The 20,757-nt window shown below is 40.1% G+C and overlaps 1 protein-coding gene across 1 annotated transcript; it reads left to right on the forward strand.

The window, feature by feature from the left end:
• Positions 1 to 6: 6 nt before the first annotated feature.
• On the forward strand, positions 7 to 20,542 carry C3H6orf163 (chromosome 3 C6orf163 homolog). The gene is made up of 5 exons (XM_003258314.2): positions 7 to 597; positions 4,210 to 4,304; positions 5,795 to 5,902; positions 11,877 to 12,079; positions 20,040 to 20,542. The coding sequence occupies exons 1-5, from the start codon at positions 450 to 452 to the stop codon at positions 20,473 to 20,475; spliced, it is 990 nt and encodes a 329-aa protein (XP_003258362.1). The 5' UTR covers positions 7 to 449; the 3' UTR covers positions 20,476 to 20,542.
• Positions 20,543 to 20,757: the final 215 nt, after the last annotated feature.

The raw sequence follows: 20,757 nt of genomic DNA on the forward strand, positions 1-20,757 counted from the left end.
CAGGTATTCTGTTACAAGCAACAGAAAACAGAGTAAGGCAGCAGCAACAGGAAACTAATATAGAAAGTATCAGGAAAATGAATGGCTGTATCATGCTCCCTTTTGTCATTTGAAGTTGCTTTTATGAGCAAAGCTTGTCTTACCTAGCAACAGTTGCTAAGTAAGTTAACAACTTAATGCTAGAGTCTGGGAAGGAGCAACTGCTTAAATCTTCTCAAATCTGGTGCCCATACCTTCTATGGCAGGGGCTTTTAGTACCATTCTTTAATGTTAAACACATAACCACTACCTAATCATGTGAACCATTTAATCCTTACCAGCCTCTAGCATTATCCTAAAACCCTGAACCTCTTCCAGCTTTCTTAAACGTTCAGCTTTTCTTGAAACGACTTTTTCTGATTCTAAGATTATTTTAACTGTAAATAGGAGAAGACATCTGAAATTTAACTATGATCAGAAATTCAGATTACAAAAACTTTGTTTGCTGTGCTGTTTGTAATAAAATAATTCCACCAGCCCCTTTTGGAAAAACCTTCAAACGGATCCATGAATACAAGCCACTTAAGACACGCTTTTACACTCACAAAGACATACTAGGTAAGTGACTTTACTGTTTTCCTTTGTTCTAACGCTTCATAGCCTTATGTGTCATTCTTTCTGTTACATAGACTTTGATCAGCTTTTTTCTCTTCAGAGTTGCTTGTCCCTTCAGGGATGTTTGAGGAGAATATGGGTTGGAATACAGCTTCTCCACTTACAGTTGTGTGTATTGGGCAGGGTATTTAGCCTCTCAATCTGTTTCCTTATGTGGAAATAAATATACTATTACCTATCTTACAGGTTGTTATGAGACTTTAATGAAGTGTTTATCTATTATAAATCCTGGCACCTAATAGTAAATGTGAGTTCATTTTGCCCTTGGCCATACTTGAGCACCTTTCAGTATGTGTAGGAGAGGAAATATTCTCTCTAAATAATACCCTAATTGGATGGGCACAGTGGCTCACACCTGTAATCCCAGCACTTTGGGTGGCCGAGGTGGGCAGATCTCTTGAGGCTAAGAGTTCAAGACCAGCCTGGCCAACATGGCAAAACCCCGTCTCTACTAAAAAAATTTAGGCAGGCATGGTGGCATGCACCTGTAATCCCAGCTACTCGGGAGGCTGAGGTAAGACAATCGCTTGAACCCAGGAGGTGGAGGTTGCAGTGAGCTGAGATTGCGCTACTGCACTCTAGCCTGGGTGACAGAGCAAGACTCTGCCTCAAAAAAAAAAAGAAAAAAATGTTAAAGTACCCTAATAAATGGGTAAAAGAAACTATAACCTTTAAATAGTAGCTGGTGGCATAAAAGTAGATACATATAGATAACATGAGGACATTTACTGTACATACATATGTATATATAATACATAAGCAAATCAAATTGTACTATAGGTTTCCATCTCTCTTTTATCCCCATAAGAGTTTTCAATCTGACCTTGAGCCTTGTAGATATTTTCCTAAGAACTCTCAAAATACTTCTCTGATCCTGTCTTCCTTTAAAATGGTAAACTAAGGGTGATTCCGTTTCACTCCTGATATTTGAAAATATAAGAAGCTGGAGAGCAGAGGTGTTTGGAAAAAAAAACTAAAATGTAGGGGGAGATCAAATTGGAATCATCTTCTAAAAACATCAATTCCAAAATTGTTTTTTAGCATTTAGTAAATGCTTAGTATGAATGATTCATTATAATCTCTAAAGTGAGTTTTCATACCCAGACAGTGTATCTCCATTCTTAGATATACCTTAATGATTGATTCCTCATGCCTTATGGAATATCTAACCCAAACCTTAAGTGGCTAAGTTAAATCTATTGTTAGAAATTAATCTTTTCTATTCAGTGACCTTTATTTGTTGTTGAACTGTTGTAAGTTAGAAAAAAAAAAGAAAGTCAAAATTCTCTGTTCTTTATAAGTAAGTTCAAAAGCATGTTGAAATGTCCATAGAAGAGCTAGTGAGTATTTCATAGGACGATAGTTCTCAATCCTGGCAGTGCACTATATAGAACTTTGAAAAAAAATATTAATACAGATATCCAAACACAGACCTGCTGGATTTAATACTAATCTAACACAGAGTCACTAAATTAGGACCTCTACGGTCAGGACTAAACGTGTATTTTTTCCTTCACGTTTAAATAACCTTTTTTATTTCAAGATAGTTTAAGACTCACAAGTTGCAAAATAGATCAGAGTTCCCCTGTACCCTTCATCCAGCTTCCACTGGTATCTTACGTAATCCTGGCACTTTGTCAAAGCCAGAACACTGGCATTGAAACAATACTATTAAGTCAGGTACAGACCTTATGTACACTTTTTTTCCCCTGGCATATAGTTTTATGAAATTTATCATGTGTGTATATTAATGTAACCATCACCACATTCACAACATGGAGCTGTTCCATCACCACAAAGGAACTCCCTCGTGTTACCCCTTAGCTGTCACTCTCTTCTCCCCAAACTTGAACCCCTGACAACCACTAATCTGTTCTCTATCACTATAATTTTATCACTGAGAATGCTATCTAAAGAATCATAGATTATGTAACCCATTGAGATTGGCTCTCTTCACTCAGCATAATGCCCTTGAGATTCATCCAAGTTGTTTATTAATAGTTTGTTCCCTTTACAGTACATGCATTTTTTAAAAAAGCTTTGCAGAGATCCTGTTGTACAATCAGGGTTGAGAACAACTAATAAAACCAATGGGATTTAAACATAAAAGAGGATAGTGGTAGCCTACACTTGTATCACATTTTTATGAAGTTCAGTACATTGATGGTCCATGCTTAGTCACGTTTTGTCCTAGAAAATCTTTTCTAATTATTTCTACACAGTGTTGGGCTTTTGCAGTATGTGTCCATCTCTACCGTAATATATGCTGCCCTGTGTTTTTAAGATTCACTGATGAACTAGTAGGAGACTCTATGCCACCAAACGTATACATTTAATTGCTAGTGACAGAAACATAACTCAGAATAGACTGCATAAAATGGAATTTCTTGACTCTTTTAACAGAGAAACCCAAGGGAAATCTAGCATCAAGGCTTTCAATCTGTCCATGCTTACCCTTTTAGTGAGTTGGCTTAATGGTTTACTGCTGCAGCTAGACTTACTCCAGCAGCTGGGAAAGGAGGAATGTGGATCCAGATAGCTCTAAGAATCTATTACCTTAAGCTTAGAAATCCCAGAGGAAGGCCAGGCACGGTGGCTCACGCCTGTAATCCTAACACTTTGGGACGCCAAGGTGGGCAGATCACTTGAGGTCAGGAGTTCGAGACCAGCCTGACCAACATGGTGAAAGCCCGTTTCTACTAAAAATACAAAAATTAGTCAGGCATGGTGGTGGGTGCCTGTAATCCCAGCTACTCAGGAGGCTGAGGCAGGAGAATCACTTGAATCAGGAGGCGGAGGTTGCAGTGAGCCGAAATGGCAACACTGCACTGCAGCCTGGGCTACAAAGCAAGACTCCCTCTCAAAAAAAAAAAAAAAAAAAAAAAAAAAAAGAAAAAAAGAAATAAATCCCAGTGGAAAAAGACCTGGCTATCTGATATTGCGCGGTCCTCTAACCTCTCTAGACTTTTATTACCTTGTCTGGGTAGAGAGGATATTATTTATTATGGGAATGTTATTATTTGGAAATCAAATTAGATAATTGGCAGAAAAATAGTAAACTTCTACCCCTTAGCTCACTCCATACTGAAGCAGTTAAACCCACAAAGAACCACACGCTAAAGAAAGGCATGTAACATGTTGAAGGCATTCCGCTTCCCCTCTCCTGATGCTAGCACTAGCACCCAAATAGGAACAGGGAGAGAGAGAGCTGTATAATGTGCTAAGACCTCTTGAATATGCACTCATTCTCCTTTGGGTGTACAAAATGTGTCCCTTTCTTCAGGGCATTTATTTCACCTCCCCAGTTGTCTTGCTGTGTGGACTGGGTGTGATGAGGGGAATGACCAACTCTATCCAGGCCTGACACTGCTGTGAATTCCCTCCTAATCAGAGAAAATCTTACTCTTTCAATGGGTATCTTTGAAATATATATACTGGCATCTCCTAAAAGGACATATCTCCTAAATAGCCCTCATAAATAACTAGATAATGGTGGAAAGGAAAGCCAGGAAGCAGTCGGTGGAGGTTTGTGACCATTGCTCTTCAAATACACAGATATTGGGGCAAATATTCTGAAAAAAGAAGAGCAGTTTCAAGAAGATATACTCAGAGAACACATTGCGAAAGCAGAAGCTGAAGTATGGGCTCAGGTAAAAGAAGTTACATGTCAACCTAAAGTCCATCTTTACAGTTCTTTCACATTTTGGATTTGTCTGAAACAATTGTATAGTGTAGTAGTCAGAACTGACTGAATCCTGGTTAGCTGTGGGACCTTGGGCAAGTTCTACAACCTCTGTAGTCTTGGTTTCTTCATTGTAAAAGAGTAATAATAGTACCCATTCTGTGGGATAGTTGGGAGGGTTCAGTGAAATAATATGCCTGGCACACAGTAGGTGCTTAGTAGGAAGCCGGCATCATCAGGAGCTTCCTTCCTTCTCAGCTGTCCTCTCTGTATGGAGGACTCCTGCTCCCTTTATTTTCATTTGACTGAAACCAAAACTAAAAAGAAAAAAAAATGTCTAAGAAGACTCCTTGTTGATAGTTGTTTCTTATGGCCTAACATTTAATATATAGACCATCCATTTGTGGAGCATGTAACACTCCTGTTTCTTCAAATGCTTCATTATGGCCTACTCCGCTTTTCCTCCCCTCTCTTCCAAATCCTTGATACCTTGTCCATATGACTGCTGAGCACTATAAGGGCAATTTGAATATCGGGGTTCACAGTGGGATCCAAGGCATCAAACTGAAGCAAAGCCTCAGTCCTGTAGCCCCACTTCTTCCAATCATAGAATGACATCAGTAACTTCCTAAAGAGAATTACAGCTCCTTGAGAGCAGAACAAACCACAGTGCTTAGAACAATGTTTCTCAGTTTCTTTATAAAATAGACATTATAGCAAATAGTATTAGCATTGTTCAGTATTAATGCCAGCAAAAGCTTGCTATGAAAATATTTTGAACATACATAATACTCCAGTTCTTTATGAATACTCCAGTTCTGTATACCCCAGATTTTGATTTATCTCAAAATCTTTGTAGTCATCTATTTTTATTAGTGGTAAAATTCAAACTGATTGTGAACCATCAATTATACATCCTAATACAAGGTGATGCTTTTGTAAATAGTCTACAATTTGCATGTAAGTTAGTCTAGTGTTCTGTGTATTCTTTTCCAATAGAGTTAAAGTTCTTTCTGAAGACCAAATGTGGGGGACCTGGATGGTACTCTGCCTCTTTACTCAGCTCCTTCTAGCTTTGTGCGTCTTTTCACTTCACTTTGTTTTCCAGATTTTCCACAATGCACATATGTTACTTTGAGAGTCAATCAAGCAAGAAATAAAGTGCCAAAGAGAAAAGGCAACCCAGCAGCCTACATACAGTAAAGCTGCCTTGCCTTTAGCAATTCCAGAAACAGCAAGCCTAGCCCTGGATTGGGATGCGTTAGAGCATCTGTGGCGAAGGCAGACAGTTTGCTATGGGAGGTTTGAGATGGCAATGGGGCAGGAAATTAGGGACTCCATGGTTGTTGCTAATTTTCAGTAAACTTGAAAACCTGATTTACCAACATCCTAAATAAGCCAAGTTTCCCTGTGCTTATTCTGATACATTAATAGATAAATGGACTCTTTCTTTCAAAGGCTAATGAACGTCAAAAACAAGCAGTGGAGAAAGCACTTGAAGAAGCAAATGACAGACACAAAATTGAAATTCAGATTTTGAAAGAGGAACATCAAAAAGATTTACAGGTTTTTATAGTGGCTTATCTGTTGTCTTTTAAAAGTAATTACATTAGTAAAAAGAAAAAAAAGTTGGCAAGGGAATGAGAAAAAAATAATAAGAAAATCTAGATTGGTGTTTCATGGCCATTAGCTGGGACCCCTGGGAGGTTCTCAGAAGAGATGCTGAGCTCTCTAGAGCAGTGATGAATAGGTGAAGAAGAACCCCATAGCTTACTTCCCAAGGGAAGCTTTGCCTGACCAACCTTGCCTTGCCACCCACACACTGTCCATGACACCCTGATCTTTTTCATAGCAGTCTTCACCATTGTAATTAAATAAATGATTGTGTGGTTAGTTGTTGAATGTCTGACTCCCCCACATGACTGCAGCTTTCAGCAGGGGTGTCTGTCTCATCACTGGACTAGCCCTGGTGCCCAGCACAATCCCCTGACTTAGTACGTGCTTAAATAGTTGAACAAGTGAAGCAGGCTGTTCTCCTCCTTCTCTGATTGCATCATTTTTTCTAAATTTTGCATTTACTGTACTGCCAAGGGGGACATCTGAGCTGTCCCTCAAGAATTTAATGCAGGGCCAGATGTCACAGATGAAGGTTACTAACCTGTAGCCTGTTCAAGTACATGACTCTAGGTAACTTACAAACTTTCAGGTGGAGACCCTAGGATTCATTGTTAGTTCAGTACCTCGATTACAAAATCTGCTCAAAGGAAAATGTTACAGAACTATTTTCACATTTTGGTCAAGGGAGGGACAGGACAGGGTAAGGTACAGGTATGACAATACATGGGCAGAAGCTGGAGGAAAGTGACAGAGGTCCAGCCCCAGGTTTGGCCTAACTTAGGAACACTAATGAGCAGTTGAGGGACCGCAGGCCAATTTATTCATTGTTGCAACAATGAGCACCTACCATATATTAGATCTGTACCACGTGAGATAAAATCAACTGTCTACCCAGAGAGGACTTGCTGGCAGGAAGGGGAGCTCCTCTCCATGGGTCCTGAAGGCTAGCGGCATGCTCCCTGCTTCGCTCCAGTGGCCTACCTCAGCCGGGGTTGGTATGGTGTCTGAGGGGTTGGCTGTGGTGGTCCACTGCCCATTCCCCATTTCAATTCAAAATGTGAAGAGCATTTATAGCATGTCTTAGGCAGGCCTGCTGTTCAGCTGCTATGTACAAGTATGGCAATTAAAGTATTAAAATACTTCTCTATCAGTTGATAAATAGTCACCCGCTAAGCCCTCTATCACCTTGGTCACCCTGGTTGCTTCCCCAGCAGACTCCTGCACTTCTCCCAATCCAGCAATTTAAAAGGACAACTCATGGCTTGGCAAGGGGCTCTAGTTCCCTGCTATAATGCTGCAGCCAGAGGCTATTCAGATAGGTGGGCCCTACTGTGCTGGATGATACACATTTTGAATGTCCTTCCTGGCATTAGGTTGTAAAGACATAAGGAAGACGTGATGCCTGTTTCAAGGTTCACATGCTAGTCTTTCTTTAAATAATGTTATTGTACCCCACGCAGCCTTTGAGTGGAGTTGATGCACTTAGTGCTTCAGTAGAAAGAAGCCCTATTTAAAGGTAAATAGTTAAAGGGGGATTGACCTTCCTGAAATATTTGTCTGGGGGTTGGGAATTTACATTTATACCACCATTTCAGATATTTTTTTATGTATGAAGGAATGATTTGTCTAAGAGTAGTGTGTGGGGTTATTTCAACCTGTTATATTTGTAGGATACCAAGACACAGACATCAGTACTACTTCTCAGGGCTTGTCTTTGAACCACTTGCATCAGAATCTGTTCACTTGGGGGCCTGACATACAGATTCCTGGGCCTCATTCTGACCTACAGACTCCATCAGCATCCCAAGTGATTCTCACACATTAAAGTTTGAGATTACCAATATATAGCAGAAAACCAAGTTCCTCTAGAACCAAATATTAAATTCTGATGTGTCGAGACCACCAGGTATTGCTCTTACATGATGTTAAGAGTTTGGTGTGTCTCAAATGTGTGCTGTTAGATAAAATTTCTAGATCTTATTTGATGGATAGGCAATCTTTTGAAAAGGTGTTTATATTATTGAAAGACAATAATATCAAAAAGTAAATGAGAAGATGAAAGCTAAAGGATAAATAAATGAGAAACTAGAGTAGAAAATATAATAAAGTCATAGGTAAATTTAAAACTTAAAAATGTATATATGCCATGATGTCTTGTGCAATTATCACTGATTGGGCCTTGAGCTTTCTGGCAGCCAATGCAAAGAGGGAAATGTTGTGACTCACCATGCCCATAAGGTACAGACAAATTAGGCACTTGAGAGGCTCAAATATTCCTAGTTATGAAACCTCAGAGCAATGTCTCCTGAGGGGGACATTATGTAAAAATGCCTGTCAAACATCTGTACAGTTAACATGATGGAGTCCATGAATCTGTTTCTTACAATATCTCAAAATGTGGGGTGACTCACTCAAGATGCATTTCAGTAAAAGCAATTTAATTCCATGTGAGGTCTCCTTACATTGAATAAGAACACTGACAAACAGCAGGTTACTTAATTATTTTTGTTGCTTTAAATATGTATTCCACATGCTATGTGAGGCAGTAAATGAATTTTTGTTTTATTAAATCATTACATAAAAGAGGGACTGAGTCCAATTATCTGAATTCCTAGTTAGTAATTAGGAATCAGATAATTTCTAATTATCTGAATACCTACTTCAGAACCCAGCCAAAATAAAAGGCTGGAATGTCATTTTTAAATTCTATGATTCAATAATTTATTGTATGTTTAAAAATGACTGAAAGAGTATAATTGGATTGTTTGTAACGCAAAGAAAGGATAAATGCTTGAGGTGAGGGATATTGCATTTACCCTTGTGTGATTATTACACATTGTATGCCTATATCAAAATACCTTATGCACCACAAAAATGGAAAATTTTTTAAAAAAAACCACAATCACTTTGCACCAAAAGAAATCAGGCATACAACAGTCTTACACCACCCTATTGACACTGGCTTTTTTCCTTCTTCAACAGATGTTTGCAAGAGTTCCATTAAATACATTTCATTCTGAAAAAAAATATTGATTCATATAGGAATATATTATGGTAGTACTTCACCTGTCTTAAACTCAACCACCACCCAGCAGTCTGAATTACTGAGAATGTATTTGAAAACCCAGAAGTAAGTTAAAATATCCCCCTAAGGAGTTAAATAAAGGCCTCTGACTACAAGAGAGTAACTCAGGCTTATTACACACAGCAGAACCTCTTCACCCCCACTCAGATGTCATTATGCTTATTTGGCAACCTAAACCCAACAGACTTAGATGCTTGATTTTTTTTTTTTTCTTTTCTTTTGAAATGGAGTCTCTCTGTAGCCCAGGCAGGAGTGCAGTGGTGTGATCTTGGCTCATTGCAACCTCTGCCTCCTGAGTTCAAGTGATTCTCCTGCCTCAGCCTCCCGAGTAGCTGGGATTACAAGTGTGAACCACCACACCCAGCTAATTTTGTATTTTTAATAGAGACAGGGTTTTGCCATGTTGGCCTGGCAGCCAGGCTGGTCTTGAACTCCTGGCCTCAAATGATCTGCCCTCCTCAACCTCCCAAAGTGCTGGGATTATAGGCATGAGCCACCATACCCAGCAGGTTGCTTGATTTTTCAAATTGGAAATAGATTAAATACTGGAAAGTAAAAATAACAAAAAGAGGCTCACTGATAGCAGCTACAGCAGCATCCTCAGCCTGATGGCAAGTAATTTTCTTGTTCTTTGAAGAAAAGAAAAAATTTGATTTGATACCTACAAAGAGCAAAGATTAAATTTCAAAAAGCAATGTAATCTGGGGTCATTTATGACAGATACAAGTGGCTCTATGAACTTCAACAATTACTAAATGACACATGAAGTTTTTGGCCCAGTACAATCATTCATCTTTTGTCTACCAAGCCTGGATCATTAAGAAAGTGTTAGATTGTTTCATAATGTTCTTTTTATGGTGTTAAAGACATTTAGAAACATTTCCATTCAAAATATTTTTTGTCAAAAAAATTTTAGTGATTTAAGAGACAAAGCCTTCTGCAGTGTAGGAAACCCAGCTAGCATTTCTAAATGGCCAATGTTTTCCTAAAAAGATTTTCTAAATACATGAACTGAGGCCACTTTGGAGAGATTCTTAAAGTTGATTTCTGGTGTCTGTTTCATTTTTTAACTTTTCACCCTTGAAGTAGCCAAAGTGAGAAGTTGAGAACTTTTTCTCTTGAAAAAGCTGAAAGGTTTGTCTTAACAAATATTTTAATTGTTGAAATAATCTTCTAAGAAGCTGAAGCAATTTCAGTTTCCCTTATAATTTGGAGTTCTCTTGACTTTCAGCTTCAGCTGAGGATTCTCTCTGGATACTGTAAACAGAGCTGGCTCTCTCAGGGGCTCCCATAGAAATGGTGCTAAAGGGAGTTGAGCAATCTTCAGCCAGGAGAACTCTTACTGGTTTTATTCCTTTCTATTCTGGGTAAGATTTCATTTAAAGAAGGGATTCTGCAGCTATTGAAAAAGAAAGAAAACCCACTGTACTATATCTTAAAAGACTGTACAATTGATGAATCTCTTGAAAGACTCCAGCATCACAGCCAGGAATGAAGTGAGAAACTGGCAGTCAGCAATCCTGGCTTCTATCCCTAGTTCTTCCATTGATGTGTTATGTGAAGTAACTTCTCTATGTTCTTTTGATGTCTTCCCAAATAGAGATAAACATTTACCTTTTGGCCAGGCACAGTGGCTCATGCCTGTAATTCCAGCACTTTGGGAGGTCAAGGTGGGCAGATCACTTGAGCCCAGAAATTCAAGACAAGCCTGGGCAACATGGTGAAACCCTATTTCGACAAAAAATACAAAAATTAGCCAGGCATGGTGGCAAGTGTCTATCATCTCAGCTACATGGGAGGCTGAGGTGGGAGAATTGCCTGAGCCTGGGAGGTCGAGGCTGAAGTGAGCCATGAGTGTGCCATTGCACCCAAGCCTGGGCAACAGAATGAGAACCTGTCTCAAAAAAAAAAAAATTACCTTTAAATGAAAGTTTTAAAATACCTGGACAGAATGAATTGCTCCTCCTCTTTATAATGTTATATTTCTACATATTGTTATATTTCTGTAACATGTATTGCACAATTAGGTTGTTGGCCTTCTTCACTAGACAGTGAATCCCCCCTGAGGACCAAGATCCCCAACTTCTTGTGTATGTAGCTTCTGGGCCTCAGAGTGCCAGGCACACTGTGGAGTTAGTAGGCATTTCCAAAATGGTGACAGGGTTTTCCTTGAGCAAATTTGTGGCTCTGTTTTCCACAGGTCTTGGTTTGACTAGTGCTTCTTCTCCTTATTTGGTTGAAGGCCCTCCTCAGGTCCTCCTTCTTGGAACAATGGAGCACTTATTCCTGTCCCTTCCCTGAAGGAGAAAGGGCCCCACAACACTAATAAGCTGGAATATTGAAAAATGGTGGGGACAGGTGGGCAGATTCCTGTGACTGTCGTATCATGCCATTGTTTTCTGCCTGAACCTCAGGTTCCCTCCTACCCAGGAGACACTCAGGAGGCATAATAATTATTTCTGCCATTTTCCAGGACTGGCTTACTAAAGCAGAGTTGCATTATGTAATTATATATAATGATAATATGATACTAGAATATTTAATCAAGAAAAAAGACCTTCAACCCTACCCCTCTAACCCAACTATTTTCTTTTTTCCATATTCCCTTTCAATATTATCTACATAGATATTTATGCTACGTTGTTTGTACATTTTTGGTTCACCTAACATCATATAAATAAAAGTTTTCCGTATCATACACACTCTTCTTTTAAATCATCAGTGTTAACAGGCACAGTTGCCAGCAGATAGATAAAACTATGGTTTAAATAGTCTCTTAATGTGCAGTTTTAAACACCAAATCTGTAATAGCTAAACCTAGTTTTGCCATTGCTTCAGGAAGTGACAGCTAAAACTAAGACAGAGATGCATCAAAACATGGATGACGAAATGGAGAGAGAGCACTTGGCTGCAGAACAGCGCATGGTCCACAGAATCCAAAGGATTATGATGGAATGCCACAGAGAGAAGGTCGAAGCTGTGGAGAAAGCCAGGGCTGAAGAAAGACGCATCGCCCAGGAAGCAATCCAGGCCCAGAAAAGGTATTCCAGAACTCATTTGCAAATTAGTATCTTCCTTTATCAAAATCAACCTGGAGAAACAGATAAGGTTATAGTACATAGGTAGATATTGCCCAGTTTTTGTGTTTTTACATTTTTATTATGGAAAATACCAAACATAGGGAACAATTTATATTGTAGAGTATGTATGTGGCTTAAAGAAACATAATAACATAAATACTCAAAAACCTACCACCCAGCTTAAGGGATTGAAAATTGCTGTTTTTTAAAGCTCTCGTGTGTTCTTCCTCAATCATATCTTCTTCCTGTCCCTGCTTGAAAGATAGCTACTCTGTAAATATGGTATTTTTCATTCTGTGTCACCAGTTTTAAGAAGCCAAGGACAGGAATCAAGAAACAGTTTCCCATAAACACATCATTGAAATCAATCTTCACATTCTCTGGCCTAGATCATACATTATTGTGTTTGTGTTACTTTTTGGTCTTTTTCTTATTATGCAAGTAATATATGCTGCAAAAGAAGTTGACATTATGGAAATATATAGAGCAAAAATTGCAAGTCCTGATGCATTGCTTCCCCTACACTCTCCCTGCCTCCCAGAGACAGTTATTTTAAACAATAGAGTCTATATCCTTCCATGCCCTTTTGATGTGTTTACAGCCATATGTATGTGCATAATCACAGATCAGATCATACATATATATATTTTAAGAAAACCAAGGTATATTTCTATATACGTAATGATTCTTTGCTGGAACAGGACAGCAGTTAGGAGCTCAGGGATTGTCAGGTGCAAGAGAAAAACCATAATTTCCAGATTTTTTTACCAGGTCATTTACCTGACCACAATCACTGATTTATAGCAGCAGAGCTGAGACTGAGACCTCCCTATTTGGCCTCCTAGTCTGTGACTGGTCCCTTTTGCTTTGCTGCTTGAGTTAACAGATCCATTTCTATATAATTAATGGGTAAAATCTTTTTTATTAGAACTCTTTAGAACAGGCACACAGGTAAGATCCTGGAGGAGGTACAGATAAATGAGAATGAGAGCTGCAGCTGTGACAGTTTAACTGGTACCTCTCTTCCTGCATAGACTGCAGGTCATTGTGGAGGTAGAAGAGGAAGATGAGAGGGGATATCAGGAGGGGGTTAGGGAATGAGTCGTGGCCCAATGCACTGGAAGGTGGATCCTCTTTTCTTTTCTCTCCTGCCAGCCATCTGCAGGAGCTCTGTCTCACCTGTGGGAGCCTCTGGGTCCCCTCCTCACACACACTTGCAGACTCCTCCCTCTCTTGCTAGATTGTTTTTGAGCCCCCTCCAGCTCTTTCCTCTGTGAGGTTTGATGGAAGGTTTTCAATGTCTGCCTTTTATTGAATCTGTAGACTAGGATTAAGGAACTGCCATGTGTACTGTTAAAATATATCCCGCTAGAATGCCCATTTTGTTTATTGATGTTTCCCAAGTGCCTGGAAGAAAGTCTGGCACATGGTAGACATTCTTGAAATATTTGTTGAACAAATGGTTTAAATTTCTTCCAATTAGTCAAAGCCACTCTTCAGCACACCAGATCTTATTTCTAGAAAATACTAGATTCCTCTGTTCTTTAGAGAATTTGCAGAAACTAATATATGGAGAGAGACCACTGTTGAGAATTCTATGCAGATCTTTTACTATAAACCTTCATCAAGACTTAAGGATTCAGAACACTTATATATCATGAGAAATTTGTTAACTGTGCAGAAAACCTTTTTGTGGATTGAGGTGATTAGATTCTAAACAGATTGCCCAGGAGACACTGTACTCTCTCTTAAAGTTAAAAAAAAAAAAAAAGGCTGGGGGCAGTGGCTCACGCCTGTAATTCCAGCATTTTGGGAGGCCAAGGCAGGCAGATCACGAGGTCAGGAGATCTAGACCATCCTGGCTAACAAGGTGAAACCCCGTCTCTACTAAAAATACAAAAAATTAGCCGGGCGTGGTGGCGGGCGCCTGCAGTCCCAGCTACTCGGGAGACTGAGGCAGAAGAATGGCGTGAACCCGGGAGGCGGAGCTTGCAGTGAGCCGAGATTGCGCCACTGCACTCCAGCCTGGGCGACAGAGCGAGACTTCGTCTCAAAAAAAAAAAAAAAAATCTCTGTTTGTAAAAGTTCTAGTTGTTTTCTAGCCCAAGGCGAGGCATGAATGAAGTGACCACTCAGGATTTTTTGTGGTCATGGCTGTAATTCCTACTGACAGCTTCCCTTATTCAATTCTCAACACATGCAAGGCTTTTTGTATACTCCTTCTTGCATCTGCATATCCCTTCCTAGGAGATTGTATCATCCTACATATCTTCAGGCAAAGACCCTGGAAGGTTAAGGCCTTAAAGGGAAACTAAGCAAACTGCCAGATGTCACAGAGGAAAGAGGTAACAGGGCCTGATTTGAACCCTGGCCTTTATGATGCCAAAGCTTATGACCTTCCATTATGCTACCTGCTTTACAGGTAGAGAAGCTATGTGAGTTTTCTAGAGGGTTTGTTCACTTCACCAGAGCTCATCAAGTACCTTCTGTGGATGTGGCACAAATTAAGGGCCCTTCCTCAACATTGTGTAAAATCACTAGAGCATGGCTGCGCCCAACAAGCAAGGCTGGATGGACTGGTACAAATAGCACATAGGTGCTGGAAGAGTTCAAAGTCCTGGAAAGATCAAGCAGTATGGGTGGAGTATGTAGTGAGGTAGGTTTTTTGGAGGAAGTTAGTCGTGGGTTGGGCCTTAGAGAGAAAGTAGGAGGTCCCACTTGTTAGAGAGGCAAAAGAATGAGAACCGAATGAGCAAAGCCATAGAAGGAGAAAGTGTGATGTATAATGAGGCAGAGCCAAGGGGAAGTTCAAGAGTGTTAATAACCCGGGGATAGAAATGCACTGCTGAATGCTGGCATCTGGAGATGTTCCTCACCTGCCTAACTTCTGAAATGCCTGCAGTCTCCTGCCAGACCAGAGAGCCAGGGGTTCCCCATATCCCAGGTGGAAAATCAGAACATAGGTTACTGGTAAACACAGTGGTTGTACCTGATTGAAATAGTGCTAACAGTCCTATAGTTCTAATGAAAAGTAGATTAATAGCTTATTTACAGACTAACCAGGCAAAGGATCAATTGCTAGTATGGATTTTCCGTGGTTTATTTTTTCCCTATCAGTTAAGATTGAGTTGTTAGATATCAGATTATGCTTTTTTTTAGTAACTTGTTTTCATTCTCCAGGAGTCTGTTTTATAAAATATCAGACTGAATCCTATAAATTTGGACACACACTACAACTATTTTGAAAATAGTTACTTTTCTGGCCAGTGCCACCCTGAAATACGGTGTGTATTTCAAAATTACAAGTGTACAGCCTCATAAAGATAGAGATGCCAGAAGAACCTCACTGCTAACAGAAAGCATAGACATTCACTTCACATCAGAATGGGCATTAGGGGTTATGGAGCTGGACGTGCCATTCCTTCTGCTAGATGCCAGCCAGTCATTGGTGAGCCTCCTTGATGTCGCTGGTTGAGGTGTTTGGTCCAAATGCTGAACACCTCTACTTGTCATGTTCTTCCTAATATGGATCCAAAAACTCTGGGCCTCACCTTTACCTTTGGCTTCTGGCCCTGCTCCTCCTCTATGCGTGGCGATCCTTCAAATGTTTGAGGAGAGAGATTATGTCCAAGATTTAATTTGAAGAAGGGAAGGAAAAACCAAAAAGTACTAATACCTAGTTCTTTCACAGTTCTTTCTCATATGATAAGCTTTCTAGGCCCTCTTTCGGTAAAAAAAAAATACAGGTAGACTAATTTATGTACATTGAAAAACATTTTACACATATCCCAAGAATTGGCTATTTTCCTATGGCAAATATTTCACTTTTGTTAAGAATCCTTTTTAAGCATGAATTTTTTTTTATTTTTTTTTTTGAGAGAGTCTTGCTTTGTTGCCTAGGCTGGAGTGCAGTGATGCGATTTCTGGTCACTGCAACCTCCGCCTTCCAGGTTCAAGCAATTTCCCTGCCTCAGCCTCCCAAGTAGCTGGGATTGCAGGTACTCACCCCCATGCCCAGCTAATTTTTGTATTTTTAGTAGAGATGGGGCTTCTCCATGTTGGCCAAGCTGGTCTTGAACTCCTGACTTCAAGTGATCCACTTGCTTCTGCCTCCCAAAGTGCTGGGATTACAGGCGTGAGCCACTGCGCCTGGCCTCATTATTTCTTTTAAGCTTTTGTAATGTTCCAATATAGCTGCTTTAAAATTTAGTGTTATTCAGCACAACATGTATTAGAGAGAACTTCGTCTGTATTACCCACTTATTCATTCATACATTTATTGATTGCCTGTTGTATCCACAACACACACCACACTAGGCAGGGGAGATACAAAGATAAATGGGCATTCCAGGTCACACCCTTGACGCACTGCACCCCACCCCACTCCTGGCTTCAATTACCACAACTTCAGGGAACTCATCAGAAGGAAAGGATCAAATATTCAAGCACTAAGGCAGGCTGGGAAAAGTGGGCCTAGGCGCGGTAGCTCATGCTTGTAATCCCAGCACTTTGGGAGGCCGAGGTAGGAGGATCACTTGAGTCCAGCCTGGCCAACATGGCAAAACCCTGTCTCTATAAAAAATACAAAAATTAGCTGGGCATGGTCGCACATGCCTGTAGTCTCAGCTATTCCGGAGGCTGAGGTGGGAGGATTACTTGAGCCCAGGAGGCAGAGTTTGCATGAGCCAAGATGGTGCCACTGCACTCCAGCCTGGGCAACAGGGTGGGACCCTGTTTAAAACCAAAAAAAAAAAAAAAAAAAAAAAAGAGGAAAGAAGAAAGAAAAGTTGGAAAGATTTTTTAAAGTACCAGATTCCGTCAGCAGTAAGAGATTTTGATATCAGGGAGTCTGAAAGGGACTGTCATTGAGGGTGGGAGCTGGAGTCATCCAAGATATACATTATTGGATCACTTTTACCTGAGCTCAATTCTGGTAGAGCCTTCCAGTTAGCCCATAAATGAAACCTCCCATTTGGGTGAGAGGAAAGTCAGCCCCACCTGGCAGGAAACTCATGCCTGCTTGTGTCAGAGGACACAGGGAGCACAGCTTCCTCCTTGGAGATTGGTCCCTGGTCATCACCCTGACAATCTCATCAACAGTCTGGGGATGTTGTCAGACATCAGACTAAATCCTAAGAATGTGTGTCGATGCACACTGCCCACTCTATACACAGCATCACTTCTATTAATGGAAGCTCCATAGGTTGAAAATCAGCAAGTTGGTTTTGATTCCTCTTTTTCCCACGTCCCCTATATCCTTGCAGTCACAGATTCTGGCAGCTATGACTTTTTAATATTTCCTAGGCTTAACCCATTCTCTCCTCTTCCCAACCCTCTCTTTTGTCATTAGTTCAGACCCTCATCATTGCACCTCGAGAATGTTATGAAATGATACAATTGGTCTCTCTAGCTCACCCCACTAAGATTCAGTTCACTCACTGTTACCTGAATAACAAGTCTAAAATGTTATTTTCACTGTGCTACCCTCCTGACAAAAAATTTATAGCACCCACTCATGAGCTTGAAACAGGTAATGATTAAGGGCAGGAACTCCCCAGCGTGCTCAGTTGTGTGACATTGAACAACAACTCACTCTTCTCTAAGCCTCCATTTCTCACCTGTTACAAGGGAATAGTCACAGGTTATAAATAAAAATAGGTTAGGCACAGTGGCTCACACCTGTAATCCCAGCACTTTGGGAGATCGAGGCAGGTGTATCACTTAAGGTTAGAAGTTCAAGACCAGCCTGGCCAACATAGTGAAACCCTGCCTCTACTAAAAATACAAAAATTAGCCATGTGTGGTAGTGCACACTTGTGATCCCAGATACTTGGAAGGCTGAGGTAGAAGGATCACTTGAACCTGGGAGGTGGAGCTTGCAGTGAGCCAAGATGGTGCCACTGCACTCCAGCCTGGACAACAGAGCAAGATTCATCTGTAAATAAGTAAATAAAGTGTCAGCTTCAATGGGTTATTGTGAAAATTAAATGAGATATCGTGCATGTAAAATGCTTACCACAGTTCCTGCAATACAGTAAGTACTCAATAATCATTACCCCTGTTATTAATATTGGAAATAGCTTAGTTGGTGGGAAAAGGAAGAAGAGAAATAGTATAGTGGCTACGGAGGCTAAAGAAAGATGTGATTTACTTCAAGACTAGGGAAGTCTGTCAGGTTTGAAAGTCAAGTGGAAAGACTTAGAGAAGATGAGAGAATTGCATCTTGGAAGATGGAATTTAGGAGATAGGGCCAGTGGTAAATCTTGGAAAGGCTGTATTAGACTGGGAGGCAGAGGAAGAGGATTTTTATTAACAACCATACATTTGAGATCTTAAAACCTCAAATCTTTGAGGTTCTGCTCAAACTATGTTAACTGCAGAAATCCACTGGCAATGTATCACAGTGGCTAAGAGCTTTTGCCCTGGTCTCAGACTGCCTGAGTTGTGTTGCAGATTTTGCCTCTTTTACTTATTAAGCAAACTTAGTCCAATTACTTAACCTCCCTGAGCTCAATGTCTTCTTCATAAAAAGGGCATAGTAATGGAACCACACTACAGAATTGTTTTGAGGATTCATTGAATTAATGTATGCATAGAATGCTCATTAACTTGCTTGGACATGATAAGAGGTCAACATGGTTGGCTGCTATGAATTTTATATAATTCCCTACATTATAGCCAGAAGTATATTAATCATTTAGCAGTGCTTCTGAATATGTGGTCCAGAGACCCTTCAAGGTCCCTGAGACTCTTTAAAGAGGCAGAGGCAGTCCATGAGATTAAAACTATGTTCTTAATAACACTAAGACTTTATTTGCCTTTTTCACTCTTAGTCTCCTATGAATATAAAATGGTGTTCTCCAGGGGTTTTGTGATGTGTGACATCACAATAAATTGAAACAGTATGAAAATTCAGCTTTTTACTACTAAGCCAGAGATTAAAGAGTTGTGCAAAAAAAAGTTAGGCTGGGTGCAGTGGCTTATACCTGTAATCCCAGCACTTTGGGAGGCCAAGGCGGGTGGATCACTTGAGGTCAGGAGTTTGAGATCAGCCTGGCCAACATGGTAAAATCCCATCTCTACTAAAAAATACAAAAATTAGCTGGGTGTAGTGGTGCACACCTGTAATCCCAGCTACTCTGGAGGCTGAGGCATGTGAACCACTTGAACCTGGGAGCTGGAGGTTGCAGTAAGCCAGGGTCAGGCCATTGCACTCTAGCCTGGGTGACGGCAAGACACTGTCTCAAAAAAAAAGTTAAATTATACCATTCTTCTCATGAAATATTTCATTGTTTTGGAAAACGTTTTTCATAAGAGATTTTTAATATTTTTAAAATGTCTCCGTTTTAGTTTATATAACTGTTAATGTCAATGCCTATAACTCATATAAACAAAAGCTCTTTGGCTTCCTTAATAATTTTGAGACTGTAAAGAGCTCCCGAGACCAAAAAGCTTGAGGTGACTGTCATAGAGTATTGCTCAGATAAAATCAAGATTAAAGCTAAATCTATCCTGTGAGTATAAAGTTTTTTCATCTCCGGCTGAAGGTCAGCAGCTGGATTAATATAAAGAAATATTTTCTCTACAGAGTTTGGAACTCTGACCCTATCTCCTCATTTTTAAGCAGAATGCACGTATATTTTCCTGAAAAAGGTGGTCTCAGGTTCCTAAAGCTGCCATTAGATGTTAGACTAGTGGCCTCACCCTAGCCCACAGCAGGGAAGTACATAGGAAGCCTCCCTGCTCTGAAAATGTGTTTTGTTTGGTAACAGCTAATGCAATCCAAAAGCTCATCCATATCAGCCTGTCTCAGGCTGGTGGCTCATCTCAACAATTTTCATTCATCTGTGTTTAAAGATGAAATTATTTTGTTTTTAGTGGCCAATCCATCTAAATTATAAATCCATATTATCTTTTGTAGCAAAGCCGTGGAGGAAATTGTGAATACTGGTGTCACAGTTATTAAGGATGAGAAGACCAGTGTGGCCCGACTGATGAGGGAAAAAGAACATGAAATGAACATCCTCTATGGCATAGCTCAGAGGCAGAGGCAAGAAGAGGTACAGGAAGTGCTTCAAGAAGCAGAGAAAACACATCAGGCCACTCTTGGCAATATGATGGATAAACTGGCTAACACCCAGGGGGAGCTGCTGTCTATAGCAAAACAACTGGGAATCATGACAAATTGGAAAGATTTCCTAGAGGAGGAATTACAGGAAACCAGGATGGCATTTCAAAAATACATCAATTATACCTTTCCTAAGCTTTCACCAGGACATGCAGATTTTATTCTGCCAGAAAGAAAGAAAACACCTTCTAATCTTGTTATTAAGGAGAACAAAACAACTCTTGATTAGAAGTCTTCAGTTGAAATTTCACTACAAAAGACATCATTCCAGACTAAATAAATTTACTCAAAAACCATGTATTGATTCCCCAGCCTTGTGCAGAGTACTATTGGGTTATAAGAATTTTCATGGAAAACCAAAATATTAAAAAGCACATTCCAGATTATAGTGAGCCAAGTCTGAGAAGAAAAAACAGTGAGAGGGAGCAAACTGATTAAGGGGGGAAAGATTTCTTGGATGAAGCCTAAACACACTTCGGTATCTGTCTTTATTCGTTTCTACATCAGACAT

Source organism: Nomascus leucogenys, chromosome 3, assembly GCF_006542625.1.
Source record: "Nomascus leucogenys isolate Asia chromosome 3, Asia_NLE_v1, whole genome shotgun sequence".
NCBI classification, from domain to species: domain Eukaryota; kingdom Metazoa; phylum Chordata; class Mammalia; order Primates; family Hylobatidae; genus Nomascus; species Nomascus leucogenys.